Source organism: Tasmannia lanceolata, unplaced genomic scaffold (assembly GCF_043159265.1).
Source record: "Tasmannia lanceolata isolate RefF3 unplaced genomic scaffold, GAP_Taslan_0.1 ptg000002l, whole genome shotgun sequence".
In the NCBI taxonomy this organism is placed as follows: Eukaryota; Viridiplantae; Streptophyta; class Magnoliopsida; order Canellales; family Winteraceae; genus Tasmannia; species Tasmannia lanceolata.
The window spans coordinates 19,185,232-19,206,518 of record NW_027518679.1 but is presented as its reverse complement, the minus strand read 5'-3'; the positions used below and the strand labels follow the sequence as shown (position 1 = coordinate 19,206,518).

Sequence of the window (21,287 nt, the reverse complement as noted above, 5' to 3'; positions counted from 1 at the left end):
CCCGACTCATAGGGGTGTACTGTGACCTTCTTAAATATCTCTTGAGTAACACAACAAATTAATTTCCAATATACTGACACAATTGTTTTCATTGAGGTGATCATCCCTGTTATGTGAAAATATAGTGTACTTAAATTAATACACTTGATGAAACAAATTTAGAGATTTTGGGTGTGAAGATTTGGATTTTGAAAATTGCTAGCGTACATTGCAAAAGGCATTTTGCGGCCGGTCTGTCGCACGTCAGACCAGCCACCTCGTGAATGGAGACAAAAGCTATTGTTTCCATTCACGAGGTGGCTGGTCTGAGCTTTTGTCTCCGTTCATGAGGTCTGAGATGCAGACCAACCGAATGACCCTAGCAAATCCCTTGTTTTTTTTCCCAATATATTCTTTAAAATTAGTTACTTTCCTATGCTAAAAAAATGAAAACCCGACCGGACCCAACCCGACCAACCCTAGAAACTATCTTGGGTAGGGTCGGGCTTACGAATCTCTCAATTTTCCTATAAAAAATTAGCCCGCCCCGCCCCGCCCCGCCCCGAGGTAATCGGGTAGGGTTTTGGAAAACCCAACCCGCCCGATCCGAGTTGCACCCAACTAATTGTCAAGCTTACACAAAACGAAGTAGGGGAGCCCGCAATATAAAACAACCCGAAGGCAAAAAAGGACAGAGAGGGTTCTCTGCTCATTGGCTATGGCATTTGCAGCGAGGAGTGTTAAGGTCGCCCCAAACTCTGCAACCCTAGAAGAAGCTCGGAGCCGAACCTTTGATTTCTTCAGGAAAGCATGTAGATCCATCCCAGCCGTCATGGAAATCTACAATCTCCGTGACGTTGCCACCGTTTCCCAGCTTCGCGCTTCAATTTCCTCCCAAATCCGAAAGAATGAACACATCACAAACCCTAAGGTACTCGATTATCCTCTTTCGATCATTTAACTTAATTTAACATTTCTTTTGTAGATTGACGTGTAATTTTGATATTCTTTTTTGAGCTCGTTTGGAAATATAGATTTTATAATCCATAATTGTAAAACCCTAGATTTTACAAGCTAAAATCTAGGTTTTAAATGCCTAAATAAGCTGTGTTACGACTCATTCTTGTAAAATTCAGATTTTATCTTAAAAAAAATCTAGGGCTGTTTAGTATTTGGATTTTTTTGCAGGGTTTGTGTTTCTTGAGTTAGGGTTCTGTATTAACTACTGGCTGTTTATTGTTGTGGAATCGATCGGAATCATCTGCATATGTAATTTGGGTATTTTTCCTTGTTTTTTTTGTTGTGAATTATAATTTCTCTGAAGTTTAATTTTTGGGTAATTGTGTGTATGTAATTCCTCTTTGGTTTCTTTCTCTTAATCTGCATATGACATTTTTTGTAGATTTGTGCGTTTTATTCGTGGGTATCTAGTTTCGTGAGTTATAGTGTGTTTATTGTTCTTGAATTGACCGATAAAGAAATGTAATTCTGTGTGCCTTTTTTTAGGCTTTGTTTGGATTGCAGGATTTTCTTGAAAAGTTTGGAGAGGAAATTTTAGAAAAAATTTCCTATACTTTTTACACATGACAGATAACTTGAACCACTTAAGAGGGACCTTCAATTTATGATAGGGAGCTGATAAATCCGCCCCTTTTAATCCTGTGATAGGGAGCTCCAATTTAATTAGATTCCGCTGATAGATAGAAAATTCGATCATTCTTATTCTTCCACATGACCAATATTGTTTAAGGAATGAGATTTTTCATAAGCAATCGAGTCTCTTATTGCCCTTCGGCTCACGCCCACAATCCCAAAGGGATTTTACTGAAGAAAAAATTGAAAACTCAGGGAATACATTGAACAAGCCACAAAAGTAACTCCAAATCTGTGGAGCTCTAGGCCATGGGATATTCAGATGAGAGGAAGATTCCAGAGGGAGGAACAATTACGGATATCAATGATATGCCTCTTAATCATTTGGTCTTTTGTAAGGTTATTTTACCATGTGTAAAACACCAAAGGAAAGTGGTGGTTCTGGGAGTGACAAATGGCTTCCAAAAGTTTGGAAGCCTAGACCTGGGGGAGAAAAATTGAATAGTACATAGTAAGACTTGACAGAGTAAAACCATTCAAAAAAAAAAAAAAAGACTTAACAGAGTAAATAGTCATTTGATCTGGTATCCAAACAAGCTCATCAACACAATCCACAGCCGAGAAGTAATAGTCGTCGACCCTGGCTGATCTAAGGGAACCTTCTTCCTGCAATTATGGATTGATAACCTGTTGAGTGCCCTCACCTTCAACATAGTCAGCAATCATGGCCCTAGGGTTGACATCGCGAGCAAAGAGATTGGGGTCACCAATTATCCAACCCAAAAATGGTTTTTGCACCATTCCCAACACATATTGTAAGAACCTGGGATAATGTTTTTTTGGCAGTTACTATCGAGGGAGTGAGCCAATGCTTGGTGAATGATGTGGGATTGAAATGGTGATTGCACTTCTACATATATGCCATACTTTTGAAATGGACGATGATGGAATCCTGATACATGAGCAGCCTTATAACCTTGAAAATGGTGGTCACCTGTTGATCTGTGTGAAAAATCTACAATTTGATGCAGGTGCACCCAATAAGAAGAAAATGGTTCCAGAGGGCTTTGTTTTTCTAAAGTTTTTAAGGGTTTATTGTTTTTATTTATTGGTAATTAAGGTATTTTTTTACCTGGTTTGTACAATGAATTTAAGGGAGTATTGAGTTTTGTTTATTTTAAAATGTGATATATTTTCTCTTTTTAGAGTATAAGAAAAGAAAGAATCTTGGGAAAAGAAGACACATGGAGAGAACAGAGAAAAGAGGAATGAGAAATGTTGTGAACAATGCTGCCCAACTTTTCTCTAATATTAGAACATTGATAATATTACATATGTGCCACTCATAAATGAAAAATGACAGAAAATGACTAATCTACTCTTATATGATAAGTAATAGGAATAAACTTCAACAGTCCCCTCAGGATAGATCATAAATGTCATCCATGCACCGCGTGGAACAAATCTTTTGGAACGGGTCACTACCAAGAGCTCTGGTAAATTTATCTGCCAAATGATCTTTCAACTTTTCATATCGAGTAGATATCTGTTAACATGAGATTTTTTTCGCTAATAAAATGGCAATCTACTTCGATATACTAGTGTCCTTTAATCAAATACCGAATTACTTGCCATATGAGTAGCCCCTTGGTTATCCCAAAACATCTTCATAGGCTATTTAACCTTTAAACTCATCTCAAGAACCAGAGTCTTCAACGACATTAATTGGGTTTAGTAACCAATAAACTAGTCTCTAACAACAAATCTATTACGTGCGTCCTCTTTTTTTTTTTTTTTTGAAATGGACTGTTTACATGCTTCCTCTGAGACATACTAATGCCAAAACTTCAATCTAGCTGTTTAAAACCCAAGAAAATATCATAGCTCACCTAAGTTTTGTCTGGAATTTCTATTGTAAATATTTCTTCAATCCATCAATACTGGTCCGATCATCACCAGTAATGACAATGTTAGCAACACAGACTACCAAAAGAATTATGCAAGTGGACCTTTTTCAAATAAATATTGACTGATCCACATGACTCCTGAAAAACTAAATGCCGTGATATAGTGCTAGTTTTCACAAACGAGTCATGTGGTGATTGTTTAAAGTTACAAATGGCTTTCTTGAACTCGCAAACTGTATCCGACTCCCCCCTGCTCTCTGAGCGAAAAAGTCCTATAACTTACTATTCAAAACTTCATTTTGTATGTCATGTTGCCACAGTGGCCAACACTTGTTTGCAATAACAAAAAAATAACCACATGCGTAGAATTAAGTTTGGCAACTTGTGAAAAGTCTCAAAATAGCCAATGCCAAAGGCCTGAGTGTACTCTTTAACTACTAGTCTTTTTTTAACCTATTAATTGTACCATCTAGACTGTTGAGAGAAAGAATTAGAGAAGAGAAAGTGAGTTAGAGAGATGATCTCCCCCTCACTAATATATTTATTAATAATTTAGAAGCATAATTACATCTATGCCCTCAGGCTTATTACATATATTGTACTATATCCAACACTCCCCCTCAAGCTGGAATGTAGATATTGTACATTCCTAGCTTGCTACAAATATCATTCAACTTTGACTTAGGCAAGGGTTTCGTAAATATGTCAGCTAACTGGTCCACAGATCGAGTAAAAGAAACCTGTATCTTCTCCTTTATGAATTTTCTGATGAATGAAGTGGTAATCCCCTCTATATGCTTGGTTCTCTCATGAAAAACAGGATTGGTGGCTATGTGAATTGCAGCTTTATTATCACAATAAAGCTGAGCTGAAGAAGAATAAGGAAAACCATGAGGAAACGTAACCAAAGGAGCTCCCCACTAGTATAGGACATAGCTCGATATTCTGCCTCAACACTTGACTTCGAAACAATTTCTTGATTTTTACTTTTCCAAGACACCAGATTGCCCCCAACAAATGTACAGTAGCCAGTGGTTGATCTCTTATCTGCTGGAGATCCTGCCCAATCTGCATTACAATTGCCTTCTATTCTGACATGTCCATTTTTCTTGAATAGTAGTCCTTTCCCTGGTGCTCATTTCAAATAACGGAGAATCTGAACTACTGCCGCCCAGTGAGAAGTACGAGGAGCACTCATGAACTGACTGACTATTCAAACTGCATAGGAGATATCTGGGCGAGTAACTGTAAGATATATGAGCTTGCCAATAGTCGTCTATATCTGCCAGGGTCTTCCAATAGATCTCCTTCCTCTGGAATAAGCTTCACACTAGGATCCATAGGCACAAATATAGGCTTTACTCCAAGACTTCCTGTTTCTTCCAGTAGGTCTAACACATACTTTCTCTGTGATAGAGATATTCCTTGAGAAGAATAGGCCACCTCTATCCCTAGAAAGTATCTAAGTCGACCCAAATTCTTTGTAGCAAACTCTGTCTGTAAGAAACTCTTCAACCTTTGACTTCCTCCTGAGTTGTTTCCTGTAATAATGATGTTATCAACATACACAATCAGAAGGATGCACCCTGCAGAGGATTTATGACTGAATACTGAATGGTCTACTGCACACTGTCTAAGACCAAAGCGAATAACGGCCTCACTAAATCGACCAAACCATGCTCCTGGAGACTGTTTCAAGCCATATAAGGATTTCTTAAGGCGACAAACAGAGGACATCTCCCCCTGAGCAGCATATCCTGGAGGCTGCTCCATGTAAATCTCCTCCTGTAGATCGCCATGTAGAAAGGCATTCTTCACATCAAGTTGATGCAGAGGCCAACCATGATTAGCTGCCATGGATAAGATGACACGAACTGAAGTAGTCTTTGCTACAGGGGAGAAAGTCTCATGATAGTCAACCCCAAAGGTCTGAGTGTACCCCTTAGCAACCAGACGAGCTTTCAACTGTTCAACCTTTCCATCAGGTAAATACTTAATGGAGAAGACCCAACGACAACCAATTGGTCGAGTCCCAGCTGGAAGAGAAACAAGTTCCCATGTTTGGTTGGATCAAAGTGCCCCCATTTTTAGATCCATAGCAGCTCGCCAGCCAGGATGTTCAAGAGCCTCCTGTAATGATTTTGGTAACTCTACAGAGAACAAGGAAGAAACAAAGGCTTGAAAAGAAGGCGTTAGTCTATCATAAGAAACAAACTGAGAAATAGGATGGGCTGTAGAATGAGGCCTAGTACGAGAAGCAATGGGAGAATCAGAAGTAATGGCAGATGATGGTAAAGAAGATACTTCAGTAGGCATGAGTGGGACCTCGACTGTAGTAGACGATGGATGATGACAAGGAGGTGGAAGCCTCGTCTTCTGCACTCGTCGCTGATATTCTTTTGTAACGGGTGGGCGAACCACTGGAACTGAAGAAGAGGGTACCGGTTCTGAGTGTGGCGCAGCTTGGAGTGGTATCTGTAAAGGGTCAGCAAGCGAAGGAAGAAACAAGGGTACCTCATCCGGGATGGAACTAGGAGCAGGAGGAGTCGAAGGCCAAAAAAAGGTTCTGATTCAAAGAATGTTATGTCGGCGGAGACAAACCCTCTTCGTAAACGAGGAATATAGCAAGGATAACCTTTCTGAGTTCTAGAATAACCCAGAAAGACACAACGCTCTGATCGATGATCAAGTTTGTCCCTACTAGGTCCAAGAAGGTGAACGAAACAGACACACCCAAAGACGCGAGGGAGGAGAGGAAACAGCTCCTGTTGTGGATATAATAGACGAAAGGAGAGGAACCACGAATGACAGAAGATGGGAGACGATTTGCAAGAAAACATGATGTCAACACGGCCTCTCCCCAAAAAGATTTAGGGACTCGCATTTGAAACAATAGCGTGCGAGTAATTTCAAGTAGGTATCTCAATTTTCTTTCCGCGACACCATTTTGCTGCGACATGTAGGCACACGAAGATTGATGAATAATCCATGACCTGTAAGATGATCCTCAAAACCATGTGTAGAAGAGAAATATTCGCAGGCATTATCAGTATGGAGACATCGGAGACATTTGATATTGCAATTAAACTGGTTATTTATTTCAACATGAAATTTCTGAAAAGCACTGAAGACCTAGGAGCGATCTTTCAACAAATAAAGCCATGTCATACGTGAATAATCATCAATAAAAACAACGAAATACCTAAAACCATTATTGGACGCGACCCTAAAGGGCCCCCATACATCAGAATGAACTAAACTAAAAGGACTATCTACGCGACTGAGGACTCGAGAAGGAAAGGACACCCGGTGATGCTTCCCAAGTTCACACGACTCGCACTGGAATGGAGAAATAGAAGATGGAACATAAGACGTCTGCTGAAGGCGCTGAAAGGACGGATGACGAAGACGGCAGTGCCACTGAAATGCATCGACGGATGTATGCAGGACTGTAGGAGAACGACTGCAGTCAAGGCGGTAGAGACCATCCACCTCACAACCCGATCCAATCGTCTTCCCAGTCGAAAGATTCTGAAAAACATAATACGATGGATAAAATGAGATGGAGCACTGAAGATTTTTCGTTAATTGGCTAACAGACAATAAGCTAAAAGGAGATTTTGGAACACATAAAACATATGATAAAGAAATATTAGGTGAAGGACAAATTGTGCCAATACCAGTGATGGGGGAAGTGGACCCATCAACAAGAGTAATGGTTTGAGTTCCTGTCTGAATGGAATGAAAAGAAGCAAGCTGAGAAGAGTTACCAGTAATGTGATTGGAGGCTCTCGAGTCAATAATCCAAGACCCGGAGCTAGAAAGTAAGGTCGTGGGTGAGCTACCTGGCTGAGCAAACCCAGCAGTATGATGGGAGGCATTCTGTTTGAACCGCTGCAGCTCCTCATAATCTGATCTCGTGAATGTGAAAGGTTCATCAGCAGAAATAGATACAGGCAAAGAAGGCATACTGTCAGACGGATTGGTCAGAGTGAGATGAGCTGACCGGCCTGTGCGAAGCTCTGGATGTAGTGTGGTGGCCATCCCTATGACAATGAGTACAATAAGGACGACCATGGCCAGCACCAACCCGGCCACGGCCACGAGCTTGAGTAGAGTGGCCACCTCCTCTAGGTGGTCGAGACCCACCAGAACTGTCAGAAGAAACTAGAGTTGCACTCTTAGATGGAAGGCTGGGAGATGGATCATCAAGACACTGCTGTGCTCGTAAATAAGTCTCTCGTAATGAGGGAATAGTGCCCGAGCCATGGACCTGCTGACAGAAGGAAGCAAACTCATGGCCTAAGCTCTCAAAATAGTGAACAACCCGGGTCTGCTCTCGCTGGCGGCGAAGAACATTGATATCAGACGTGAGGGGTAAGTAGATGTCAAGCTGCTGACATAAGGACAGAAACTGGCCATAATGAGTCTCCAGAGACAGATCACCACGGCGAAGACGCATCCACACAGAGTAAGTAGAGCAAATACGTCGGAGATTCTCAACCCCAGAGTAAGTATCAGCGGTATGATCCCAAATCTCCTTCGCAGTGGGAAGGAGAATCATCGTGGATGAAATGGCAGGCGTCATGCTTTGCCATAGAAGACTGTGAATCAAGGCATCTTCCATTTCCCAACGGGTGAAGGACGGGTCTGTACGTGGAGGGGGGGTCCTGACGAAGAAAACTGACCTTACCTCTCCCAAGGAGATAGGTCTCAATTGCAACTTTCCAGGGAAGGTAGTTAGTTTCATCAAACTTGGCAATATTCAACTGTGGGTATGAACCCTCCACAGGTGCAAAGGTAGGGTGAGAGGATGAAGAAGGAACCGACGGTGTGGTAGAAGCATGAGTCTCAGTGGTCATGCAAGAGATGGATCAACGATGACAGGAGGATCTATCAAGACAACAAAGATCAAGAAACAAAGAAACCACAACCAAGGGCTTCAACGAGGAGACGTAGAGAAGAAGAATAAGAACTAACTACTCCACCAGGAAGCTCATAGAAAAAGCGCACAAAAAAGAACTAAGTGCATAGTGCGACCAATACAGAGACTAGGAAGATGCCGAAGACGTAGTAAGAAGAGAGAAATCTAACACATCAAAGAAAGGGGGGTAAGAAATAAGGCTTTTAACAAAGAAATTCAAACATTGCTTGGGTTTTCAGGGGGGGCGCGAGTGGGATTGAGGGGGGGGCAAAATACTGGACTGCTTGGGCTTTCAGGGGGCGCGAGGGGGCGCGAGTGGGTTTGAGGGGGGCAAGACGCGGAACGTGCTTGGGTTTCTATGGGGTGCGAGTGGGTTTGAGGGGGGGCAAAAAGATGAAATCTGTTTTGGATATGGGGAAGGTTAGGGTTAGGTTTAGGGCGTGGGAGAGATGAAGATGAGAATGGGGAAGCGGTTAGGGAGAGATAAAGATGAGGATGAGGAAAGGGGTTAGGGTTAGGGTTAGGGTTGAGGAATGGAGAAGATGGAGGCTAGGGGGTTTCCCTAGGGATAAAAAACCCTAGGGCTTTGATACCATGTTGAGAGAAAGAATTAGAGAAGAGAAAATGAGTTAGAGAGATGATCTCCCCCTCACTAATATATTTATTAATAATGAAGAAGCATAATTACATCTATGCCCTCAGGCTTATTACATATATCCAACTATATCCAACATAGGCGATAATCGTATGGATACATCTGCAACCAAACCTACATTTTTGACTGGTAAATCAATGAGCTCCCACATATAATTTTGCATGAGTTGCCATCTCATCTGTCCAACTTTAGAGAGGGCTTCCTAGCACGATTTAGGTAAGGAGATAGAAGAAAGTGAAAAAAGTAAGTATTAATTAGAAGAAGATAAATTATCATGGAGAAAACATTGTGCAAGAGGTTGCAATCAACGATAGGAAGATCAAGACAATTGGGAATGGAAATGCAGCTTAGACATGGCATCTCCCTTACTTTCCTTGTATAAATTTGTAGGGGCACGATAGTTGGAGGAGAGGAACATCTTCAGTAGGTAAAAACAACAGACAAGTAAGGTACAGCTAGAAGAAAATGAACATATGATGAGATTTCTTTTTTTGGTAATAAAAAAGGACAAAGAAAGTACAACACAAGCAAACTTCTTTTGAAGACCATGGCGATTGCAACAATATCCTTTGCAGGGGCAAGAATATCCCATAAAACACATTTTACAACATGAAAGTCTAATTTATGAATTTCTGAACCAAAAGAATGATCCGCATAGGCACATCAAGATACACGAGGGAAAAATATACATCAATATCAGGAATGAGGAGACTTTTCCAAATCTAAAGATGGCATACGATTGATTAAATAGCTTGCAGTTAGTACTATATATCCTCCATAGACCTTTGGTGCATTCTGGATAATAGTGTACAAGTGACTTAAGTAGACTGCCTGTGTTTATGTTCTACCACACCATTTTGTTGGGAAGTATGGGCACAAGTGGTTTGATTAAGAACACCATGACTTGAAGACCCCAACTAGTTTGGGACAAAGGCTTAGTTGAGTTGTGATAAATACTCTATAGCATTATCAGAACGTAAAACACATGCATTCCTATCAAACTGAGTCTTAAATTCTTTATGGAATAACTTAAAAATAGAAGTCTAAAATAGACAAGACTTCTGTCTATCTTTCATTAAATATAACTAATCTATCTTTAATTACATATGACTAAGTCACTCTCTAAAAATCATCCAAAAATATAGCAAAATATCTATGATCTGAAAACATTTCATTCTAGCAGAGCTCAATGAACTATTGAAAATTGAATAGAATTTCATTTATCACGTCTAGCATAAAAAGAAACTTTGTGATGCTTGTGAATGGAAAGCAACACCAACAAGACTACATTCCTACAAGTCTGCGGTCCAGATAGTAAATGTTGTTTGACTCAAATATGCTACTAGTTGCCTTCTTAGTCCTTTTCATCCTGAAAAACACGGAAGGAAAGATAAAAGGTTACTGAACATTGAAAAGATTTAATTAATTTATTTATAGACAACAACTTAAAGGGAACTTAGCGACATGAAAATCTATTAATGGAAGGGAAGAGGTAGGAAAAATTGTACCTCTACCAGACACATATGATAATAGCCATCAACATAGTAACAGATGGATTTGGAACAAAGTTATAGAATGAATAAAATATAGAAGATTCACATGTCATATGTGGAACAAATTTATCAAATGAAGAAAATATAAACGATTTACTTTTCATATGGTTAGAGGCTTCCAAATCAATAACCTTGAGAGATGACCAGCATGAAACAAGGATTGCATGATACATGAGTAAACCAGAATAGTTGTGGATGTAGAAGGATAATTTGTGGGTTGCTGCGAGATCTTCACGAGCTAGTTATACTTATCGCGTGAAAGCATAACTAAATCACCGCAAGAATTGTGTGATTTTCGATGAAATCATTTTGTTGCATAGCAAGCTCTCTCATAGATGTGTCCTGATTGGCCCATGCAGGCTTGCCAAACTTACCAACACATGCCTGAATTATGATTAATAGTGTGGAGACAACGCACACACTTCCTAACCCTTGGGCCTCTGCCATGCCCTCCACCTGAATAAAGGCCATAACAATCTCTACCAAAACCAGAACCATCTCTTTCACCTCCACCTCGCCCTATAGACATCATCTGGGCAAATCCATCACTGGCCTCTTCCACTGGATCCTGAAGAAACTCTAATATACTAAAACCGAGATACAATTTAGAAAGAGCGGGAAGCTCTTTATTTGCTAAGATCTATCCACAAATTGAATGGTATATAAGGTTGAGGCCTGATAGGGATTTTTCCACTCTAAACTCTTGTCGTAACTGCTATAGTACTCATCGAGGGCCTTGTTCCCCTGCTGCAACATAAAAATATTCTCGAATAGTTAAGCACAGTATACATTTTTGGTGGATGAATCTCTCCCTTGCATGGCGCATGGAATTGGGCCAAATCATCCCCCATTGCTCCCAGGATAAAGCAAAGATAAAAAGAATGGTGATGGGGTTCCCTGCTTTTTTTTTTCAAGAGTGCATGCATGTGCGCAATACACATTGGAAAAAATGACTATAAAAGTGGCCTTTTGATAAAGAAATTGAATAGAAAATTAATAATTACATGGTCCCAACAGATTTGCCGGTGTTGAGAGTATGAGGTAATGGAGAGGCACCAGTTGGTGAGCTCCCTCGCGACCACCAAAATTATTGTCGAGAAAGTAGCCTTGGCGACAAAATTTAGATCTATTGGATTTTGGTGATGTGGGGAAGAGGGAGAAGAGACTAAGTCTATTTCTCTTCCCACTTTCTTTCTTCTCTAAGGAGAGATGGGAGAATGGGTGATGTAATGCCTCTTTTCAAGTGGCAGTGGCCTTTTAAAGGCAAAAAATCACAGTTGTAGTTCAAGCTTGTCACATCAATTCAGAAGATAATAGCTCCGAGGGTAATTTTCGAAGGAATTTTATCTTTGTTCCCAAGAGAAAGGTAAATAACAACCTCAAATAATGCCCCACACATTTATTTGAAACATCCATTCAATTGTAAAACTTTTCAATATAGCAGGTCTCAAGCTCGAAAAAGCTATCTTACAATGTATAAAAATGTGATGAGCATGTTCTTCAACTTCTTTACAAATAATGTAGCAATTTGTCAATCTGATATTCAACACGTCAAAGCTTTAATTGCTTTCGGCAAAAGCAGTCCAAGTGTCCAACAAAAAGCCGGCACACAAGGGGGATTTGGGAAACAACCAGACTAATGGGAGAAGTGGGCCTGGATCATCAATACGATTCAAGAAAGAATTGAACTGAAAAGCTACCAATAGAGCCAAACGTAACAACTTCTATCCTTCTAAAAGAGGGAAATATACGTTCTATCTAGTCTATTCCGGAGATCAAAGAACCTGCTAATTTGTAGTGAAGTTTTTATTGTCTTTTTCCAATTTATAATTTCTTAAATCAATACAATTCGAAATAGATTGCTGGATATTTTTTAGTTGCCTCTAGTTTCAATTAATTCTATTTGTTGGGATTGTTTCTTCATTTACGTTTCTCCAAAATTTCCTATTTTGGGTTGCTGTATTTTATTGGGTCAAACTTGCTCCGATTCCATGTTAAAATCAACTAATCTAATTTCCATTGTTCAAAACATGATGTGTACATACAAAATGTACAAGGGTCTTATGGCTAACCCTTGTAAGCGGTAGTAATAAAATAATTGAAAAGGCAGTATTACCTCCATAAGACACTAAAATAAATGCAGAAAATCCTCTTATTCTTATTAGTTTCAATAGTAATTTTAGAAACACTTAAAGGTTGAGGAACACAATTAGCAAACGCTAAAGTGGTAAATGATTCTGCTCAAAATCTTGAACTAAAACTTGAAGACGAAATTTGGATCTTGGATTTTTTGTTGTCTTTAATGTTTCAATGAAAAGATTTTGGTTTTCTGCGGCTAAGTTTGGATGGAAATGCTTATCAAAGATTGGTAGATTACTTCCATATTTAGCCTTGCTAAGGTTTCAGTTAGTTATAATTCTGTGGCTTTTCTTTTTCTATTTTCAGCCTCTATGGATTCTAATTGATATCATGACTGTTGGGCTTAAGTATCACTGACATACAATGCCTGGCCATGTGAACTTGCTCTATATTTTTACGCATCATTAAAATCTTGAACTTTTATTTGTGTGAATGATTAACTGCAAATGAGAAGCCTCATTTAGAATGAAAAGGTGTTGACTAACAACATGAGTAACACTTTAGTCGATACCTTTGTGCCTAGGCAATCGTGACTTTAGTACACTGCCTAGGGTTTACCCACATCTGCTATACTAGGCCTCACCCGGGGTTTTAAGCAATTTCCCAGTCTCTCTGTGTCGCTTAATGACCACCTAGAGACCAGGTGAGTGCTCAGGAATAGGGGGCAGAAAGGCCCGACCCATCATTTACACTTAAATTTGAGTATAATAATCAGTTTTGGACTCACAATCAGTTCTCAGAATCCAAAACAAATCCAAAACAAACAGGGCCTTAAAGTTGAGACTTTTCCAAGCACATGACTCGCATACCGAAAAGGACTCAGGAAAGCGGTTGGGTGGAGATGTCCAACCCATCATTTACAGTTTTACATGGTCAAAGACTTATTGAATCATATGGATCACATACCAAACGGTACTGTGAAACTACCAATTACTCCAAAAGCTTAAGCCGTTGGAGATGTCATTATTTAATCTTTTATACTTTAACACTCCCCCTCACGTGTGGCCCATTTTTTTTAGGGTTGGCCTACACGTGGCACATGTGGCGACTCTTTTTTTGGGTTTGCCATTACATGTGGATTTTTAATTTCAACGTGGTTTGGACCCAGGGCAATTGCTCTGATACTATGTGAGACAATCAATTACTCCAAAAGCTTAAGCCGTTGGAGATGGCGTTATTTAATCTTCTATACTTTAACAGGTACAATTGAGAAATTTGGGGACACTAAAATTAAAGTCGTGTTTCCCATTTAACAGGTGATCGACATGCTTCTGTTCAAAGGGATGGAGGAGCTCAACAACATTGTCGAGCATGCGAAGCAACGCCACCACATCATTGGGCAGTACATCATTGGGCACGAAGGGCTCGTGCATGACTTGGGGACAAAAGACCAGGGGAGTTCAGAATTTCTCAAACACTTCTATGGCAGTAACTATTTCTGAACTGAAGTTAACCTAATGCTTCTTGCCCTTCATTTTAATATCTCTTCTTTTGGGTTACTTTGTTGTTAGACATCAAAAATAAGATCATGAACCAGTCCAACTCATTTGTATCTTTTTGTTTATTTGAATATAATTGCATTGCAACTGAATCACCTTCTTCATGAAAGTTTTATAAAGGATTCATTAGCCAAACCCTACTAGTTTGGGACAAAGGCTTAGTTGAGTTGAGTTGAGTTGAGTTGAGTAGAATTGCATTGCAACTGAAAAGAATTGAAATACAAAAGGACGGGTTGTCCTTCAGAAAATTGAAAATACACAAGAAGCTCAAAACAAGAACAAGTGAAACAACGACACAATAGGAAAAGGGCGATGATAAATTTGCATCCCCTGTAGGATAATTCACACCACTTTAATGTGAAAAAGCGTTGAAGTCTGCCACATCAATTCAAGTTAAAGGGGTGTGAATTATCCTACAGGGGGTGCAAATTTATCATCACCATAGGAAAAATGTCACTGTAAATAGTCACTCCAATCAGCGCCTTGTTTAGCCAATGTGTACACTTCCAGAGTTCATTCACGTTAAAGTCTGCCACATCAATTCACATTAAAGGGGTGCGAATTATCCTACACGGGTGCGGATTTATCATCACGACATGAAAAATGTCAGTGTAAATAGTCACTCCAATCAGCGCCTTGTTTAGCCAACATGTACACTTCCAGAGTTCCATTGGTGTTTTTTTTTTTTTTGAAAAATGACAACAATTACATTAGGGACCAGGAGTCCCAACTCGCATTTACATAGCTTGAGAGGTCAGGGTGTACTCTAGACAATAAGGACAAACAAAAGAGAAGTATCCACAGGGCCACTATTAGCTGTAGATGCTATGGTTGACATTTTCTTTGTACATTACAATAATCCTCCATCCCAAAAAGCTCCATCAGCACCATGATTGAAGAATTCTGTGAGATATCCAGCGATGCTTCCCCTGCTATAGATCTATAATGACACCTATCCACCTCCTATTGAATCCAACAAACAATGGTCATTTCTAAACCTTTGCGATCTTCCCAGGGAAATCTTAAGTACAACTACAAAAACCAAATCTGCCTCAATGCTGTTGGAAATACAAACCAATTAAATACTATGTATTGGACTGTAGTGGGAGTTGGAAAGTCAGTTTTGAAAGTCTAAGAGAGTAATTGCTTCATTTGACTAGCTAGAATGTTCTCATGTCTTTTATTTTATATCCATGTATGGCAATAAAAAAGCAACCAGAGAAAAAGAATTATAATTTTAGACTCCTCATCTCCTTCCTCTCTCAAAAGTTTATCTTCTTCTTAGTTAAACTCTAACATTGTGGTATCAGAGCTATGGCAAAAAATACAACAATGTCCTCCGATTTTCTGGTTCCCCAACTTAGTTATAAAAAAATATGAAAATTGGTGTATTCAAATGAAAGCTTTGGTTGGCTCCCAAGATCTGTGGGATGTGGTAGAGAATGGCTACACCGAACCTGAAAATGAATCGGCGTTGACAAATGCTCAAAAGGAGGCCTTGAAGACCTTAAGGAAGAAGGCAAAGCGGCCTTGTACCTCATGTACCGAGCTCTAGATGAAGGCACTTTTGAGAAAGTTGCGGCTGCCACCACCTCCAACGAAGCATGCGACATGCTCAACAATGCTTTTAAAGGTGCAGAAAAGGTGAAGAAAATTCGCCTCCAAACTCTTCGAGGAGATTTTGAGTTTCTTAGAATGAAGGAATCTGAAGCTATTTCAGATTATTTCACAAGGGTCCTTGTCGTTGTAAACCAATTGAGAAGAGATGGTGAAAAAATTGAAGATGGGCGAGTTGTAGAAAAAATTCTACGTTCATTGGACGCGAAGTTTGATTATGTTGTAGTAGCTATAGAAGAATCAAAAAATTTGGAGGAAATGTCAATAAATGAACTTATGGGTTCATTGCAAGCACATGAACAACGGCTTATGAAGAAAAAGGAGCCGATTGAAGAGGTGCTTCAAACAAAGCTCACCATTAAGGATGATGAAGAAAGATCAAAAGTAAGCAACAACCAAAGATGTCGTGGCCGAGGATGGAATTGTGGCCGTGGAAGAGGCCGCGGACGTGGTCGAGGTCAAAGAGGTGGTCGAGGAGAAGATCAGCAAGATTTTCAAAAATTTAACTATCGAGGTCGAGGAGGACGTTTCCGAGGAGGCATGGCAAGAAATCAACGGTATGACACTTCTAAAGATCGTTGTTATAATTGCGGAAAATTTGGCCATTATGCATCGGATTGTTGGTACAAAGATCAAGTTGAAGAAAAATCAAACCTTGTAAAGGAAGATGAAGATGTGCTCATGTACTATTGTTATCATGTGATGGAGACATTGGCAACCAAGATGCGTGGTATTTGGATACCAGTGCAAGCAACCACATGTGTGGAAGAAAAGAACTCTTTGTTGAGTTGGATGAATCACTGAGAGGCCAAGTCTCTTTTGGGGACAACTCAAAGACTTAGGTGAAAGGCAGAGGTAAAATTTTAATCCGTTTAAAGAATGGATCTCATCAATTTATTCATGATGTCTATTACGTACTGAATATGAAGAAAAATATTCTAAGCTTGGGACAATTACTTGAGAAGGGTTATAATATTTTTATGAAGGACCGAAGCCTAATATTGAGAAATCAACAAAATCATTTGATCACAAAAGTTGATATGTCAAAGAATCGAATGTTTGTGTTAAACATCAAGAATGAAGTTGCAAAGTGCTTGGTTGCTTGTATGAAAGACACTACATGGCTTTGGCACTTAAGATTTGGACACCTTAACTTTGGAGGCCTCAAATTGCTATCCAAGAAAAATATGGTACATGGGCTTCCACAAATTGATCATCCCGATCAATTGTGTGAAGGATGGGTATTTGGAAAGTACTCCAGAAATAGCTTTCTTAAGGAGGCCACATATCATGCTAGGAGGCCGCTTGAGTTGATACATTTGGATGTGTGCGGTCCTATCACTCTTCAATCTTTTGGTAAGCATCGTTATTTTTATTGATGATTTTTCAAGAAAATCCTGGGTGTATTTTTTGAAGGAAAAGTCGGAAGTGTTTGATATATTCATAAGATTCAAGTCTTACATTGAAAAGCAAAGTGGGTGCCAAATCAAAAACTTGGGGACGGATCGTGGAGGAGAGTTCACTTCAATTGCATTCAACAAATTTTGTGAAGATCATGGGATTCGGTGATTCTTAACAGCCCCCATATTCGCCACAACAAAACGGGGTGGCTGAAAGGAAAAATCGAACCATCCTTGACATGGTTCAAAGCATGCTCAAAAGCAAGAATTTACCAAAAGAATTTTGGGCTGAAGCGGTGGAGTGTGCAGTCTATGTACAAAATAGATGTCCAACAAAAGGTGTGGAAGATTTCACTCCTCAAGAAGCATGGAGCGGAAAGAGGCCAAGCGTCTCTCATTTGAAGGTGTTCGGAAGTATTGCCTATGCACATATTCCGGCTCAAGGGAGAACAAAATTGGATGATAGAAGTAACGAGTTTATTTTCATTGGATATGATTCCAAATCCAAAGCATATAAATTATTTGATCCTATTAACTACAAGCTTCATGTTTCTGGAGATGTTGATTTTGATGAAGCACGCACATGGGATTGGAGTAATAAAATTGGCATCATTAAAGGAATGGAGGAACAACCACTATCTTCACTCGAAACACATGACCCTCCATCGTCACCAATTCAAGAGCAGAGGACTTTATCATCTTCCGAATCAAGAATCCAACAATTTGCAATTATTTTGCCTTCTTCTTGATAGTGAGCCACTCATTTTTGAAGAAGCCGTTCAAGAAAAGAAGTGGAAGAGTGCTATGGATGAAGAGATTAGAACCATCGAAAAGAATCAAACATGGGAGCTTGTTACACTTCCCAAAAATCATGAAGCTATTGGTGTCAAGTGGGTATATAAAATCAAGAAAAATGCAAGTGGTGAAATTGAGAAGTATAAAGCAAGGTTGGTAGCTAAAGGCTACAAGCAAAAGGCAGGGATTGGTTATGATGAATTGTTTGCTTCCGTTGTTCGAATGGAGACTGTCCGAATGGTCATTTCTATAGCCGCACAAAATTCATGGAAGATTTGCCAAATGGACGTCAAGTCGGCATTCTTGAATGGACATCTTGAGGAAGAGGTTTACATAGAACAACCCATGGGGTATGTCAAAGAAGAAGAAAAAGACAAAGTCTTGCGTTTGAAGAAGGCCTTGTATGGATTGAAGCAAGCACCACGAGCTTGGAATTCCCGAATTGATTCCTACTTCAAAGCAAATGGATATGCACAATGTCCATATGAGCCGTCACTCTATATGAAAAAAAGTTAATGGTGATATCTTGCTTATTTGCTTGTACGTTGACGATTTGATTTTTACAGGAAATAATCCTCTTATGTTTGAAGAATTCAAGCAAGCAATGGCTCGGGAATTTGAGATGACTGACAATGGCCTAATGTCCTATTTTCTCAGCATTGAAGTGCAGCAATCTAAGAAAGGGATATTCATTTCACAAGAAGGATATGCTAGAACTGTTATCCAAAAATTCAAGATGGAAGATTGCGATGCGGTCAATACACTGATGGAGTGCGGGCTCAATCTATCCAAAAATGATGAAGGTGCAATGGTGGATCCAACTATGTTCAAAAGTTTGGTTGGAAGTTTAAGGTATTTGACCCTCACTGGACCGGAGATTTTGCATGAAGTTGGACTAGTAAGCCGTTACATGGAGAATCCTAGGTCGACACATCTCAAAGCCGCTAAAAGGATTCTTCGCTACATCAAAAGTACCATTACTCATGGTTTGCATTATGTGCCATCAAATGATTTTCAGCTCATTGGTTATGTTGATAGTGATTGGGGTGGAGATATGGATGAATGGAAGAGCACCACCGGTTTTGTATTCTTTTTGGGTGATACTCCTTTCACATGGGTATCCAAGAAGCAACCTATTGTATCTCTCTCTACTTGTGAGGCTGAGTATGTGGCGGCATCATCATGTGTTTCTCATGCTATTTGGCTAAGATGGTTGCTCAAAGAAATTCATTTTAATCAAGTTACGGGTACAAAGATTTGCATTGACAATAGATCGGCAATTGAGTTGGCAAAAAATCCGGTTTATAATAAAAGAAGCAAGCATATAGATGTTCGATTTCATTCAATTCGAGATCATGTGAAGAAAAAAGAGGTTGAATTGGTTCTTGTCAAGTCCGGAGATCAAGTCGCGGATATTCTTACCAAGCCTTTGAAGGCCGAGCTGTTTTACAAGTTCAAAACTTCTCTTGGAATAATTGATGGAAGGAATTTGGTTTAAGGGGGAGTGTTGGAAATATAAACCAATTACATACTATGTATTGGACTGTAGTGGGAGTTGGAAAGTCGGTTTTGAAAGTCTAAGAGAGTAATTGCTTCATTTGACTAGCTAGAATGTTCTCATGTCTTTTATTTTATATCCATGTATGGCAATCAAAAAGCAACGAGAGAAAAATAATTATAATTTTAGACTCCTCATCTCCTTCCTCTCTCAAAAAGTTTATCTTCTTCTTAGTTAAACTCTAACAAATGCTTCATTCCACAGGTTACGACCTTTTAGAGTCCAACTAAACCAGATGTTAATGTCTATCCATCCCACCATTTTTATACAAAGTGTTCCAGCACCCTAGATTGCACCATACAACAGAAAAAAGGATATAAGTGACCCGAGATGAGTCAGGCATCTTCATCGTGCATTTGTGCACCTTTGTGTTTTCCAAACTCAGACATAGGAGAAAAATATCCAGGGAAGAGTTCCCAAAGCAGCAAGCACACTCGGTTATTGCTTTAGCATTGTCCCAATTGCAAACCATGCTGAGTCTAACCGTCAGAACCCCACACTCTAAAAATCAATTAGGAGAAAGATGTAAAGAACTATCCACTACAACCAAAGGAATTGCAAACTACCACTGCCCAGTATCCAAAGAAGACTCCTGATCTCTGAACTGACTCCTATTACCCCAAAAAAATTCTGTACCTCACCGCACAACGAAGAAAAATACTAACCCACTAAAGCAACTAAGACAGAAAACAAAAACAATCTTTGACCCAAACTCCACAAAAAAACCTACGAGAAGTCTATTTACACCATAGAGATCTGCCCTCTAATTACCTGGAGGCGTGGCCACTTGCACCCCTTTGCCACAAACATACTCTTTGTTGCCCCAACATCGTCGTCGAACCCTATCCCAAATACATCACCTATTGACAACGCTTCGTCAATCTCTTCAGAAATATACCCTCTTTCCACAGCTGCCCTTGAGTTCTCTTCCACAGCTTTGCCTTTACCTTTGATTCCATTGGTGTTGTAACTGTGGATTGATTAGTTCACACCGGTCTGAAGTTTCCGAAGTGTTAGAAACCAGCTTCCATAGACCCTAAACTTGTCATTGGTTGGCGTTGGGCTGGGCTGGATGCAAAGCGGCCATACCCATGTGCTCTGGTCGGTAATAAACAGGGATTCTGCAGGAAACAATCAACATTTCATGGATTGAACCTGAACTGTTTCGGTTACTTGTGGTGGTGGGTGCAGTGTATGTGAGCCCCCCATCTAAAGCCAACCTCCGGCCTTTGAAGAGGATTTATCTCAAGTAGCTGCTCAGTTTCAAGTAATTGTTACTATGGCTAGTGATAACATTTTAGGGGCTACATTTTGCTAGATTCAATTGGGAATCAAGTATAGAGAGGAGCTTTATAGTTTTAAATTTAGTCTCCGTAATAAATTGGACTACCAGACTTCTTTTCAGAAACCCGTAAGGGCCAACCTGTTGCAAAATCCATCAACTAAAGAAAATCCTTTATAAAACTTGTCTTCCAATTATTTCTTCCAACCAACAAGACAAACTTGCCACCGAAAAGTAATGATTTCATTATTCCTTTCCCAAAGTTTTTTGGTTGATGCGCAGTGTTAATTCTCCTTGTCTGCAATTTCCCCCCCCAAATAATAACTTTTTGAGTTTCCTTGCAAACCAAGAAAAAAAAAGGAAAAGTAAACTCGATTTTTTACTTA

The 21,287-nt window shown here is 39.7% G+C and overlaps 2 protein-coding genes across 2 annotated transcripts; both read left to right on the top strand.

Annotated features, from left to right (window-relative positions):
- The first annotated feature begins 609 nt into the window (after positions 1 to 609).
- Positions 610 to 14,341, top strand: LOC143884588 (LYR family of Fe/S cluster biogenesis protein). Its single transcript, XM_077388271.1, has 2 exons — positions 610 to 910; positions 14,007 to 14,341. The coding sequence occupies exons 1-2, from the start codon at positions 698 to 700 to the stop codon at positions 14,190 to 14,192; spliced, it is 399 nt and encodes a 132-aa protein (XP_077244386.1). The 5' UTR covers positions 610 to 697; the 3' UTR covers positions 14,193 to 14,341.
- A 1,447-nt stretch (positions 14,342 to 15,788) lies between these two features.
- LOC143888971 (uncharacterized) lies at positions 15,789 to 16,670 on the top strand. Its single transcript, XM_077393348.1, has one exon. It carries the CDS (start codon positions 15,789 to 15,791, stop codon positions 16,668 to 16,670), a length of 882 nt encoding a protein of 293 aa, XP_077249463.1.
- The last annotated feature ends 4,617 nt before the right edge of the window (positions 16,671 to 21,287 follow it).